The sequence below is a fragment of the Triturus cristatus genome, chromosome 10 (assembly GCF_964204655.1).
Source record: "Triturus cristatus chromosome 10, aTriCri1.1, whole genome shotgun sequence".
Taxonomy (NCBI): domain Eukaryota; kingdom Metazoa; phylum Chordata; class Amphibia; order Caudata; family Salamandridae; genus Triturus; species Triturus cristatus.
The window spans coordinates 1,056,832,812-1,056,848,237 of NC_140593.1; the positions used below are offsets into that span (position 1 = coordinate 1,056,832,812).

The following is a 15,426-nucleotide window of genomic DNA, read 5'->3' on the forward strand; positions in this document are numbered from 1 at the left end:
TATGGTAAGACTATCTAACTTTGCATTAAAAGAACCTTAGCAATTCATTGAAAAAACTAAGGTTAAAGTAATGTTATACTTAGGTGAAAATGTCCGTTGAAACACGCCATGTTAAACAAGCAAAACCTCTGAAATTCATCAGTTATAATTATCTCAAGTAACTATAACTTGTGCCCTAAAGTAACTATAACTTGCTTGCTCTTAATGTGCTGCTTGTGCCCTCACGTGTTGCATCACTCATGACATGGTTTCTGGCATCACTGATAACATCGATGCAAAAATCTTAAAATGAAATCGTTATGTTTTTTATTTTATTCTTTTTATTGAAGTTTCAGATGTTATACACAACAGGACAAATGGCATTGCAAATCTTGTGAGAATACAGCATACATCAAGCTTCAGTTATAATCAAGTTTAACATATATACAATAGCCGTACAATGCATAATATCTCTCCCAAACGTATTTAGGGAGGATAAAGAGAAGAAGGTAGAGAAAAGGGGGAGGAGTAGCCGCCCATCAGGTTTTGAGCGGTGGGAGATCCTGTGTAGTGGCTGCAGCCGATCTTCAGGGGGACATGGCCAAAGCGTCATCCTCAGCAGCCCGAAGCTTCTTCAACGGGGATTACCTAAGGTACCAGGCATGGAAACAGCTAATCCACAGCTAGCAAGTCAGGGGCAGTGCCCACCAGTCTCTTCTCATCTCACCCATGCAATTATAACTCCAGGGGGGACCAGATATCTTTAGGGTGTGACCTCACTGGCATAAATTCCTAGTAAGCGGCCAGGTGATCTTGGCAACCTGCTGCATCCTTGAGCCAATCAGCCACCTGCCGAACTGGGCGGCGACCCCAGTGCATCGCCACCCGCTATTTAGCGAGCAATAGCAGGAGTGCGGTCAATTTCTGCAGCTCTGGGGGAACCTCCTTAGTGTAACCTAGCAGCGCGACCTGGGGGGAGTTCTCCAGCTTTAGGCCTGCGATCTCGTCCATGGTGTTGAAAACAGTGCACTAGAATAGAGCCACCCCACACATGATGTTGAGAATGGAGTACAGCGTGTGTGTTCCTGAGGATTCCAACCTAAGCCGGTGCTCCGGGGTGCGTAGAGCCTGTGGTGGTATTTAAAGTGGAGAAAATGCAGCCTATATTTGGGCGCGAGCGCTCGGGCCGGAGTGTAACAGAAACGCCACTGAGCCTCTGGGTGGAAGTTGCCAAGGCATCAGCCCACACCTGCCTAGCTACAGGGACGCACACCCGTGCCATTTCCTGCATGCCAGCTTAAACTCTGGTGAGGAGCCTGTTTGTGAAGGAGTTCGCTAGGGTAGCCTCAAGACCCAGGAATGTGGGGGGCACTGCAGGAAATGTACTGAGAAGCGCATGAACCGCCGCTCGCTGCTGATAGAATGAGAGCATGTCCAGTATGGTAGTGTCGGGCCATGCTGGGCCTGCTGTGAGGAGATGAAGGAGCCCTCAGGGTAGATGGCACCCATGGTGGTGAGTTGCAGCCTGCGCAATCTACTACGAAGTGTGGGTAGAGCGGGTTGGACAATTAGTGGGATCGAAGGGGCAAAAATGTTGTCCAGCCAAGCCTGTCTCCGCATTTCATTCCAGGCCCATATTGTGCAGCCCATCATTTCTATCTCACCTCTAGAGTATCTTGGGGTCTAGTACAGTGCCAGTTGAAGGGGGCAGTAAGCAGCATGGTCATGTTCCGGTGCCGCATGGGCCGGAAATTATGTAGGATATAACCAGTAATACGCAAACTGTGTCTGCACGCTACAGTAGTAGAGCTCCATGTCTGGCGCACCCAGCCCCCCGCTCAATGGGGAATGTAAGTAGCTCTCATGCACCTCTGGGTTGTGTCCCAGCCATGCAAGCACCATCAAGCACGACTGGAGTTACTGCCTAAAGCACAGCGGGAGTGGGAGCATGAGGCTAATGAACAGATGGAGAAACTTGGGTAGGACAATCATCTTTGCTAGGGCCAGTCTGCCAGCCATAGAAAGTGGAAGTTTCATCCCAACTTTTACCCGCCCCTCCAACCAATCCACCAAACGGTCATCGTTTAACTTCCAGATTTTATCGGGAAATGAAATCATTGGTTTTTTTTTTATTACATGTGTTTATTGGTGCAAAAATCACATATAGCATTAAATCATTGTTGACAAAACTGTGCATGGCGGGGGCGCGAGTCATATTTACTTTAGGGCATGAGTTATAGTTATCGTTTTCCATGTGCTTCCGCATTGTCTCTCATGTATTCTGCCTAGACAGTCCTCAGCAAAAAGTGCACTGGCCTGTTTCTGTCAATAAAGGAAAAGATTCATTTCAAGGTGCTCGTCCTGGCCCACAGAGGAATAAACCAGAAAGGGCTCTCATTGATTAGGCACCTCCTCGTACCATACACTACTCTGAGGACCTTAAGATCCTCTAATGCACAAGTACTAAAGGCCCCACGAATCCAAGGGACCAGGTGGGGTGGCAGATCCTTTTTGTATTTTTCCCTAAAGCTTTCAAACTCAATTCCAGCTGGCTTGAGAAATGAAACGAATGTGACTTAAAACCTGACTATATATATGGGGGAGGAGCCAAGATGGCGACCGGAGCAGACGCTTGAGCGCCCGGCTCCGTCGGCCTTTGGCCTCGGACTATCATCCTGCTTCCTATCCTCGCCGATTTTCGAGGTGCAACGTGTGCGACGACGCGCTGACCGCGCTGCCGCTTTCCCGGAGTCGTAGCCCGCCCGGACGCCGGAGTTCTTGGTGCTTTTGTTCTCCGCACTGGACCCCTGCTCTATTGTGGCCTTGGCCGGCCCCCTGGAAGCTCCGCAGTTACCGGACCCGCTAGCGTAAACCTGAGCCCCACGGTCCCGGTCCCACCTCACACCACGGACTGTCGCCAGATGAGCCGGGGGAGGGACGCCCAGACACCTCCCGCGCCCCGCAACTGATGGGCTGGAGCTACAGGGTAAGCCCCGGTGCGGAGGGTCTCCTGCCCCGTTCCGTGGACCGCGCTGTGGGAGGCTGCAGACCCCCTTCTTCTATTGCCTAGTCGGCTGCAGAGAGAACCCGAGGGAAGGGCAGCGATTGTTGGCTTTTCCCTGTTGCGGCGCAGACCTGAGGGGAATTGCCTCCTTGCTACGACCTCCCCCCCTGGCCGCCGTACCGTGCTGCGGTAAACCATGGCGATGATTGCCTGCTCGCGGCTGGGGGATGCTACTCCGGTCTCGCCCGCTGCCCGCTTCGCCCTCCCTCTACCAGACACCAGCTCCACAGTGCCGTCCCGGATTGCTACCGATGGGGGGGAGCAGCCTCCGCTGACATGCGGCTCCGTTCTGGCTGCCCTGCGGGACTTGCGTCTACAAATGTGTCTTGGCTTGCAAGCGCTGAGTGAGCGGTTTGACTCCATACTGTCGGCTGCAGGTCGTGAGCGCCCCGTTTGCCATCAACAAGGCGTGGGTCTGCCAGTGCTTTTGTCCTCTTGCGGGGACGCAATGGCTGTTTATGATCGTGCTACACTGGTGCATGCCTCTGGCTTTACCGGCACCCAGGATCAATCGCTCTTCAGCTCAATTGCGGATACTTTGTCTCCCCGTTTATTGCTGCCTGCTTCGTTGTTGCATGCCTCATCGTGCCCGCAAGGGTATCCAGCAGAGCGACACCGGACGCCCTCGAGGAACTGTTCACGGCGGCCTACTGCTTCTTTTCTGTGGAACTCCTGTGCTTTACATGCTAGGTTTGGACTTTATGTGGTGTACAAGGGGACCTCAATAGATGGTCGGCGGCCATTTTGTGACTCTACTTCACCATCTTCTCCCAAGCGGCCATATTGTCTTTGTCTGCACGGGGGGCGGGGCCTTCATGTAGGGGCTGGTGTAATCTTAAGCCCGCGATCGGGCCAGGGCTAAACTGATTTATATCGCCATGGTTTCACGGATGGACTGGACTGGGACTGGAACTGTTTGCATATGTTGTGCGCACTCGTCGCGGTTTGTCCGCCTTCACTTCAATTGTTGTGACACGTCATCTTCCCACGACCGCTTTTGGCGTAGTGGGTTCTCAGTGTGTGGAGGCCACAGCTGGCCGATGGTTTCGGGCGCTCTGGGGTAACGTAGGCTCCTCCCCACTTACCTCTCTGTTCTCTTATTTTTCTTCACTCTATTCCTACTTTCTCTCTTGTCTATATTTCGGGTTCATTGGGCGACAGGCACTATGCTGGGGGGGGGGCAGGCCGTAGCCTCCGCATTGGTGTAGGGTGGGGGGGTAATTCATTGTTTCTACTTAGTTCTATGGGCCTTTTTCTTTTCTGTTTCTGCGCTATACTTGTTTCGATTCGGGGTCCGGGTGTGGGGTGGATTGAGTGGGGGCGGCTCTGGAGGGGTGCATATTTACTCATGTGACTATCCTGTTATATAACTGCATCGCCTCACTGCCTGAGGTTTTCCTTCTATGACCGTTTTAATGATGCTGCTGCTCTCCCGTGTGGTGAAGCTATCTTGCGGACTCGAATCTCCTTGGTTCTCATTCTTTACTGATTTTTCCCTGATAAAATTATATTGAAAAACCTTAAAATTAACCTTCATTTCTCCTTCCCCTGGTGTCAAGGATCTCTCCAGTGTATACCTCACGACTCGTTGCTAACCTTGACCGCTGATGCACAGGGGATGTAATGTTTGTACCAGTGCTTAAATGTACCGTGGCCGGCCTGACGGTTGTAGGCCCGTATTTGTTCCTTTAATATGCACAAATAAAGGTTTTAAAAAAAAAAAAAAAAAAACCTGACTATATCCACACTAGCCCCTAGTCTAAGTTAAGTCTACTAGTGCATCTGTGACTCACTCAGTGCTGGGAAGCCTTTGGGTAGCTATGCGCTTTACAAATTAGCACAGTATACAGTAGTAGTATCCTGTCCACATACGTACATCCTTCTTATGTGCTGCTTAGTCCCCAGTCCACTTCCCCCATTTGTTTTTTTTAATTAAAATCATATTAGCGCTGGCTGTGTCATAGTACTTTTTGAAAGTTTATTTTTAGCCATGTTGCACAGCAGCCACACTGTTGTACAGCATAGCTAAAAACCGTTGCCAAAGTTGGCATCTCATATAGGCGAGACCTATTGACTTTGCCAATGTGTGTTTCATACTGCAGGGTAAACGTTTGGAAAGGCACACACCCGCCAGACTGGCACAAGGTGATGCCATTAATAGACTGAGGGGCACAGTTATGAGGTTTGTTACCTTGCTGCGATGCGTCACTGGGAAAGGGTATCCTGTCCTTTCCCCTTGCGCTGTTTGGCAGCCTATCGCTAACGCAGGCATCCTTGCACCATGGTGCAAGGGTGGCTCTGTTATGGGCAGGATTGTTTTCTGCAGGAAGTGGCACCTGCACAAAATCAACCCTGAGAGGCTTTTCCCTCATTCTGTATGCAGAACACAAAGAAAGAGGAAGTAAAGCTATTTCTCCTTGTTAATCCTCACCTGGGGAGGTGTGTCTTTTTGACACATTTCCAGGTTTACCAGGTTTGGTAAATCTGGGAATGCATCAAAAACCATGGGAGTTGCGTGGTAACACCACTGCAATGCCCATGGAACGCCTTCCTTGTGAAGAGTAATGCAATGCAACAATTTGCGCTGTGTTGCATTACTCCATGTTCTTTTAAGCAATTCAAAGCCACACAAATTGGCTTTGCGTGGGTTTATAAATATGACTTGTAGGTTTGTGTCATGCATGTACCACGTTGTGTGGTGCAGGCATGACGCAAAGCTCTCATAAATATTAGGGGTGGGCGGAATTTGCGAAATTCACTTTAGCAAATTATCGCGAAAATGTTAAAAATCTCTGCAAACACGCGGAAATATCGCGAAGATGCGGAAGTTTTTTTCCCGCCCGTTCGCGGTATTTTCTGCGTGGTCACGGCTCGCCAACTTACCCATGCAGTTGCTCGCGGGCGCGGCCATCTTGTTTTCACTTGTCTCGCGGTGCATGATCGCTAGAAGAAAGACGTGATCGCGCGACGCATGACGTTACTGCGGGCGCGAACTGTCGCGAGACAGCGCAAATGACTACCAACAATCCAACATCTCATGGACAACGCGACCGGATCAGGAAAACTTGTCGGCGAACGCGGGGATTCAGGTAAGGCGATCGTGCGCACGCGAGAATGTATTATTTTACAGCGCGAGCAAGAAACAAATTATCGCTAAACTGCGGAATGCGGAAATTTTGACATTTTCCCGCTTTCCGCGGAACGCGAAAATGCCAAATTATCGCAATTTCCGCGAGCGGAATGGAATTTTGGCCCAGGCCTAATTAATATGCCTCTAGGTGCTGCCATCCAAGTGATAATTAATAATAACCACTACTGGAGTTGCTCAACAATGTTGAACAATCACAGGGTGGTCTGAGGAATGCAGACTGGTGCATACTATCCCTGTTACCTGCTGACTCCCCCCGCCACGGTATCGCTACTGGAAGCCAGGGACCCCAGACTAAGACATGTCCACAAATCCATCCTCAAAATAATGCTCAAAAATACGTATACGCCAAACAGAAACACAAATTCAGAAACATTTGACTTAATTCACAAACAAAATAATAAAGTACGAATTTTAATTTTGGTGGGAAGGTTGTAGCTTTTCAAAACATGGTTTTATTTTCAAAAGAGGAAATGATATCTATCCTAAACTCTAGCATATCGTGTCATCTTTTTTGCTGTTAATGCATGCTGTCTTTTTGTTGGAACACATCAGTACATCCGTTGATGCCACTTGCCCTCCTTACTAGATTCATTGTGCTGTTTTTGAACTCCTTCCACGAATCAAGCTAGGTATGCCAACTAAGAGGCAGATTTACAATAACTGACGCATCCCTGCATATCAGCAGGGATGCGCCAGTTATTTTGCGTCACGGCAGACACCTCTTGCACCACCGTGGATGCCCCGCATTTACAATGCGGCGCACCATGGGGCAAGAATAGACAGATGCGTGATGCATCTGCTGCCGTAAAGGTGACGCACTGCTGGAGTCGCGTCGCAAGCACAACGCAGCTCCAGCAAGGCTCGGGTGCCCCTATGCCAACATGCTGCGTCAATCCTTACGCCAGCTTCAAGCAGGCGCAGGGTTTTGACGCAGCATGGCCGTAAAAGTGACTGAGTGAAATCTTGTAGATTTCACTCAGCCACTTTCAGGAGGCGTTCCTGTGTCGGAGCGCCCCCCCTGCGCCGGAACGCGCACATGTGGCGCAGGGCTTTACAACGTGACGCATCTCCCTAGATGCGTCACGTTGTAAATACCCCGCAGCATGGCGCTGGCTTTGCGCCGCCGCTGCGTCACAAAAGTGACGCAACGGCGGAGCAAATGTGGCATACGGGGCTTGTAAATCTGCCCCTTAATTTTTAGCCTCCAATTTCAAAGACCATCACTTTTGCAGAGCATTTATAATTCGTAATTTAACTTGTTGCTTTTTTACTTACATTTATGTACTTTATTAATATGCTAATAATATTCAGGCAAAGGCTACCCTGAGTAGTCCTTGTGGGCCTCTGGGTGTCCATGTATCACAGGTTAAGAGCAACTCTTCTACAGTATTCTATTCTAATTTGCTGACTATTTTTTGTTACTGTATTTCTAACCGTTTCTCCCGCTCCGCAGGGCCAAACAACACCTTCATTTTATACTATATAGTGGCACTGATTTATGTTTCTTGCTACAGCTACTACTGTTTTTGTTAGTGAATTCTGTAGCACTAGTGGTGCTTGTTACTTAATTGGAATTATGCCCCCTCCCCCCCCATGGACACCTGCATTTAGTCCAGGAAAGAAGTGATTGAATGCAACCCAAACCTCTAGAGTTAGTAAGTATTGTAGCTTTGATTTTAAGGGAGTCATATCTTTTTTCTCTGCGTGTAGAGGACATGTGTTGATGGGAATATTACAAAACAAAAATGTGGTAAGTTACATATCGGTAGCACAAATTATTTGCCTACCTTTAGCATAAGCTAAAATTAACTTAATATAGCAATGGTGTGAGTACCATCATTCACAGCTTTGGTCACGTTTCCTCCAAACATCTGCCAGTTATAAGAACGTAGTTGGAAAGGGGTTGTCACTCCAAATATGGTTGGTTGTGAGGGGGATGAATGAGGCTTTAACGGCCAGGTGCTTGTTGGAAAGTACTGAGTGAGTATGAGCTACTTTACAGAAGGCTGGGGGTAGTATTGCTTACGCAAACACAAGGAGATGATGGACGGAGCACTGAAACTTTTCAGATACTCACCCACAGTCACCGATCTGGGTCCCCCCGTCACAGATCTGAGTTGAATCCATCATCGTTCTTTAGCTCACTTTGGCAGCCCAGTACAGACCCAGCCATATGCAAATCATATGGTTGGAGCGCTGAAACTTTTCAGACACTCACCCCCAGTCACAGATCTGGGTTGAATCCATCACTGTTCTTTAGCTCACTTTGCCACCCCAGTTCAGACCCAGCCATATGCAAATCAGTCTCGATCCTGTGCCTCATGGGAACAGTTCAGCCTGAACTGCCAAGCCAGGTCTTCCCTGGACCGGAAACAAGCAACCTGGGACTGTTTTTAGGGTAACACCCCTCATCAGCCAGGCTAGCTTGAATCCAGTGGCAAAGTGAGCAAGGGACCCACGTCTGGGCATATCCTGCCAACTTAGGGCGAACAAAGTAAACACAAAGGGATGATGGATAGAGCGCTGAAACGTTTCAGACACTCACCTCCAGTCACAGATTTGATTGAATCCATCATTGTTCTTTACCTCACTTTGCCACCCCAATTTAGACCCAGCCATATGCAAATCAGTCTTAACCCTGTGCCTCATGGAACCAGTTCAGCCCGAACTGCCAAGCCAGGTCTTACATGGAAACAAGCATCCTGGGACTGGTTTTAGGGTAATACCCCTCACCAGCCAGCCTTGCATGAATCCAGTGGCAAAGTGAGCAAGGCACCCACTTCTGTGCATATTCTGCCCATTTAAGGCAAACAAAGCACACACAAGGAGATGATGGAAGGAGCGCTGAAACTTTTCAGACACTCACCCCCAGTCACAGATCTGGGTTGAATCCATCATCTTTCTTTAGCTCACTTCACTACCCCAGTTCAGACCCAGCCATATGCAAATCAGTCTTGACCCTGTGCCTCTAGGGAACAGTCCATCCCAAACTGCCAAGCCAGGTTTTCCCTAGACATCTAGCATCAACAAGCATCCTGGGACCGGTTTTAGGGTGAACCCCTCATAAGCCACGATAGCTTGAATCCAGGAGCAAAGTAAGCAAGGAACCCACTTGAACTGGGGTGAAGAAGTGAGCTAAAGAACGATGATGGATTCAACCCAGATTTGTAACTGGGGGTGAGTGTCTGGAAAGTTTCAGCGCCTCGTCCATAATCTCCTTGTGTTTGCTAGTATTGCTTATCATAAGACTTCTTTATATTTATTACTTTGCTTCTAATTCAGCATATCCAATGCACTGCACCTATTTCTCACCCTATATTTCTCGCACTATATCCTCTACCTCCACCCTGACTCATCTTAAACCTCATTCTACTATTCTCTCGAATGCACTACCCTATTCCGCTCTCAATATATCCTCTACCGCAACTGTCTGACTCAGATCACACCTCATTCTACTACTCTTTTCAATGCACAACCCTATTTCTCACCCTATACCTCTCATTCATCCCAAACCCCACACCACTACTATAATCTTCAAAATAACCCTTTCTAGATTATTCCCTCATGTACCCCTCACATCATCTCATACCTCTTTTACTTTTCAGATCTCCCAAACAAGCCTTTCTATACTCTCCTCTCTGACTCTTCCCCCTCCACCTTCCCTTTACTCATCCCAAACCCCCTCCTACTGCTATGAACTCCCAAAAAACATTCTAGACCCATTTGCGTTGCAGCGTGCGATGTAAATTGTTTTATTTATTTATTTATGTACTTACCTCCGGTAGGCTGCATGCCAGAGTTTACTACCCCCCACCCTGCCCCTTCCCCGCCCATCCTCACCGCCCCGAAGCACTCCCACTAGGAGCCGCGTCTGCCAATATCCTTCTCACCCTGGCGCTGTGTGCGCTCCGTCTTGCTCCTCTCCCGATCCTCGACTGGTGCACACTGCGCAGGCACCCAGATGTCAATCCCAGCGTTGCTGGTTGGGATTGGGCTGAGCGGCATGGTTTACCGTTCAGACAGTGCTTGGGAGCCTGTGGTTTTTCTCCACCAAGCTGTACAACACAGACGGGTGGAGAAAAGCTAAGTGTACACCGGCCAAAACGTCATATGTACTTAGTAGTGCCCATCACCCCTCCTCCCCACTGGTGTCATGCATTGAATGGCCCCGCCTGCCTTACCCTATGACACTGCTCTCTGGCAGCCTGCAGGAGGTAAGAAGAAAAATAAAATGATAATAAAATTGGTTAATTATTTATAATTTTATTTTTCATATGTTTACATCTGCTGCCACCTAGTGGGTCCTCAGCCATGACATAACGGTGGAGCCGCTCCTGAAGCCAGTGATAACAAAATCATTTTTTTTAAAACATAAAATATCTTGTTTTAACATGTAATGTGTGAATTAATTTAACTCAGTGTGTTAATTTAGCTCCTGAAAGAAACACAAGACTTTGTGTTCGGTGTTAAACAAAAGAAAAAGTAAACTAATTCAACGACTGAATTGCACAGTGTTTATATAGAAAACTCGGGTTCAAATCTTATCTTTTGCACTTGACCAAATTCTGTGGTCCCATGTATGCATACTTCACTTAGAACACACATTATCATATTTTTACGTGACAATTGTTATAACATTTTCATAGCTGGCTGCTCATTCTTTAGCTTTTGGACCCACGTCACACCCCCTGGCTACTCTCTCGACCTTCTTCTACCCTCACACGAAGGCTGGTTTGATCGTTTGCTTAATTTGCCTCTTTCGAAAGTTTGGTTCTTGTTTGCCTGTTTGAGCGTCCATGGGTTTATCACAGGAATTTATAAGTGGTGCGTGTAGTACTACCGCCACTGCTTCAAAGCACTGTAAACGACAGATCAATATAACTCATTTTATTTACCTCAAAAAGGAGAAATTAAACTCATGGTTATACTTTGAAAGAATAACCAAATCATAGTGAATTTATATACATGTCTGATTAATTTATATATAAATATCTGAAGGTGACACAATTAACTAAGGTTGTTTACTGATTAGAAATGAGGCAGCGCTTGAGACGTTTATTTTAGTGAAACAAGTTATCAACATTTCCAGGACCAACAATTCCCTTCGGCTGGTGTAATCTGATCTATTTAGTTAAATAATCCTGCTTGAGATAAATTAGCATATCAGAAGACAAGCAGCATTGCAATTGGTTTACCTATCGACCAACCAGTGACATGCAGGGACAATACAAGACCCAGCCCCAAAAGCTGTGAAAACAGCGTTCACCTCAGACCAGAGGGCAAAGGCAGCGCTGACTCAACCGGGCACCATGGCCATGGACTTTCTTCCAAACCTCTCCATGGAAACGTGGACTCTGCTTGTTGTGCTCGTGACGGTCTCATTTCTGTAAGTACTGAACGGTGATGCTTTGCCTGGCTGTCCAACTAAAAGGAACCGCAAATTATTTTCATAAACTTTAAACAGCCTGAATTTATTTATTTAGTTATGCAATTTTATATAGCACCCAAAGGTGTCAGAGCGCTTTACAATAAAACCAAGTATCTTACATGAGGAGATTTCCAAATGTACACGTTCCAGATACAAACGGGATAGCTGCAGAACTGAACTAAAATAAGAGGTGGCTCTTGCTTGAGGGGTTTCAGAGGTTAGCAGAAGGAACTGGACTGGAAACAGGGCACATTCATCAACATTCGGGTATTTCAATAGCCCAGTGGGCAGGGCACCAGCTGCAGTGCTCTGTGGACTGCATAATTTAAAAGACACAAGTTTGATCCTGGCAGGGCTGGCTCAGTCTGTTATCTTTCCAACGTGAACAAAATGAGTGGTGGGTAAAAATATCTGTTATTAAACTCTGAGTGACAAGTTTGTCATGTGTGTGATATAAATGTATTATTGTTATTATACACTGAATAAAGTACTGGTCGGTGTGAGAATATTGCAGGTTACTAAAGAGTTTTAAGATCACTGAGAGGAAGAAGACTTAATGCCCAGCGCCTCTTCGAGACCACAGAACGTGAAGGGGACTTCCGCTGTCCTTTTTACAGACAACAGTGGCATTTTATTCCTTATAATACGTGGCTGCAAAAACTGCACTTCCGTTCAGAGGCTGTGACTGCATTCATATTTCTTTCCTGCCACGGACTATGGAGTGACTCTTGCGGCACTCGATACTGTAGAGGGGAGACATGGGTAGATAAAGTGATTGCCCCAGGATCACACAATTTTGTCACATGAAACAGCCAAGATTGAAGGTCTCCTAATATTGAGGTCTACAATGTAACCTCTACACGACATCTGTAGAGGTTACAGGATGGTCAAACCTGCAAAGATTGCGTCTATCTCTACAACAGCTGCATTGAACCACCGAGCTATCCTTTCATTTACTGAGGCATTAAACTAATTTCTACTTTCCAGGAGAGAAGCTCAGTATTTGATCAGTTGTGAATGATTGTCTCCCGTTTTTCTGATATTTCAATTAATTCCTTCCTTTCCTGTTTGGGTCTCATTATCCAGAAAGGTATTTGGCCTCATTTCCACTTTTGCGTAGAGGGTACTCCATTGCAACTGTGGCGGCACACCCTTCCTGCCAAAGCACTGTTCCGCTCGCCTCATTTAGAGTCAGGTGGCACTTCAGTATGTAGAGGTCAGAGACTACCAGTGGCGTAACGAAAGTATAAGGGGCCCCCCTGCAATGTATACGGAGGGGCCCCTGCTCCGGATTTAATCCGGAGCGCTCAGGCCTGAGTACTGTGCTGAGGGGGCCCCCTGCAGCTCGGGGAGACCCCGCACCGCGGGGGATGAGGGGGGCCTGTGTTACGCCCCTGGAGACTACTCCGTCTCTGCCGCCTACATACACTTCCGACAGCCCAACACAGTAAGGGCCATCGGAGGTTTGGCCATTTGACTTCCCACCCCAGGGTTACTCAGAGTACGGCCCGCGGGCCGCTGGCGGCCCGCCCGGCCTTCATTGGCGGCCCGCGGACCTTGTTCGATTACACTATGCCGCAGTTCCTTCCTTGGAGTAAACAGGGAAGATGGCCGCAGGAGCAAACGTTGTGAATACGCTTGAATACGTATTCACAACGTTTCCTCCTGCGGCCATCGTCTCTGCTTACTGCTTGCCTCTGATTGGCCTGCCTGCCTCTGACGTGTTGGAATCCCGCCCTCTGATAGGGTTCCCAAATCACACTGTCTGCTACAGTGTGATATCCGCTCCTCGCAGGTCACTGTGTTGAAGGAGCCTATGTTGCCTCTACTTCAGAGCAGATGGTCCTTTCCCCTGCGCTCCTGTTGGAAGTCTGTGGATTTTAAAAGGAAAATAACTCTTGCATGTAACACTTGTCAAAAAAAGTTGTTGTTTACGTTTATTTAACACGATTCGACTTGCGTAACGTAGTCTCGTTAACACATTTCTGGTTAAAAGCCTGTTTTTTAAAAGTCCAGGTATAAACTGTTAGCTGACTATGACCTGTCGTATTTTTGACAACCGTCTCTGAAAATCCATTTTTAACTGAAACTTCGAATCTATAAACGTGTGAACTTGAATTGATCTTTGAGGGTGAAGTGTTGTATCACGAACAGCACGGCTGATTCAAGAGTGCTCTTTAGAAGTAGAACTAAGCATCAAAGACATTGTGAATAAGAGGCCATGACAGACCCAGAGTGACCGAAAATAGTAAAAGCAGTGCACCCGCGTTCAGTTTTTTGGGATTCTAATGAAGTATTCTTCTTGGGAAAAAATCAACCAAATGAACTAGGACTGCTCAGAAAATGAACGCTAAGAGCATGCAGTCTTCCCACTCACTAATTTAAGTTAGCCCATGAATACACCATCCTGTACTGCGGATTGTCCAAAGCTCTGCTTTGTGTGTTAGCCGTTTTGATACACGGTATGCATGCCACGATATCTCTGCATTCTTGTAATCCACGACTGCCGGGTCTAGGCTCACCCCACACATCTGGCGCTGCCCCCTAGCATTCAGAATGTTTCCTTCGATTTCTCTCTCTTCCATCACGCTGAGTCGTCCTAGGCCACGTGTGCCACTATAAAAAATGTTAAATACATTGACAGAAGGCATGAATTGCATATATATATATATATATATATATATATATTTTCTACTACCCCAATTGTGCCCACCCCCCACCCCCGGAGAACCTTCACAAAAAGTTTTTTTTTTTACTCTAGCTCCGCCCCCCACTGATCCCGCCCCCACTGACTCCCCCCCTACCAGTGCGGCCCTCGGCCACTAACCACACTGTAATTTTGGCCCCCGACAGAAAGTTTGTGAGTACCCCTGCTCTAGACTAAGACATCTAATTGTCACCCTAGAATGATCCCAGTATTGCAATAAGAGCAGGCCCTTGTCTTAATTGATTTTAAGAAGGCTTTGACTCAATGCACTGGTTTTGTTCCAACTACCAGCCCGGATGAATTTTGGTAAACTTTTTTAGAGGCATGTGAGGGTCCTCACTAAGGACACCTGGGCGGTGGTCTGGGTTAATAGGACCTTGTCTGTCTTCCCCCACCCCCCAGCAGTGGTGCCCCCTCCTGCCCCTTCTGTTTACACAGGTTATTGAACAATCAGTCGCATGGGTCCAGTGCTATTGTGTAGATCATTTGTTTCGGTGAAGGGTCATCCAAGGAAGACAGGATTTTTCTAAATGCGGATAATATTTTAATATGCATAGAAGACCCTGAATGATCTTTGCCAAGATATGCATATATGGGATGTATGTGGGGACACGTCTGAATTCTTAGTTAAATGGGAGAAATCGATGTATATGCTGATAGCAGGTGATCATATAGATGTAGAGGAAGTGTAAGGAAGTGTCTACCCTTCTAAGGGCAAATGATCATTTTAAATACCTTGGCAATATGACAATCATCATAATTAAAGTTTTTGATTTGGTGCGTGCAGGCATTGTGTCTGCCCTAACAAGAAGTGGAGATGGCTACTACTCTTTTATTCGGCTTTGTATGGGTGGGAGACGGGACAGATCTGCCAGATTGTAAACCCAGATTTTTTAATTGAATGCATTAACACAATGAGTGCATAGGCCGTGCGATTATAATATATGATGGTGCACTGGGGTTTATTTTAGATATACTGTGATAAAGCTGACGGTCCAAACTCTTACAATGTCCTTCGCAGACATCTTTGTCCTCTCATCAAAGCCCATCCATCCATTCATCTATCCATTCCTTCCTCCATCCATCCATCCTTCCAT

The 15,426-nt window shown here is 47.2% G+C and overlaps 1 protein-coding gene across 1 annotated transcript in view; it reads left to right on the forward strand.

Annotated features, from left to right (window-relative positions):
- Positions 1-11,442: 11,442 nt before the first annotated feature.
- The window catches only part of LOC146796556 (cytochrome P450 3A21-like), a 248,516-nt gene continuing 244,532 nt past the window's right edge, over positions 11,443-15,426 (forward strand). The window contains exon 1 of the mRNA XM_085629192.1: positions 11,443-11,580. Coding sequence (XP_085485318.1) covers positions 11,504-11,580 — 77 coding nt within the window. The 5' untranslated portion in view covers positions 11,443-11,503. The remainder of the gene's footprint in view (positions 11,581-15,426) is intronic.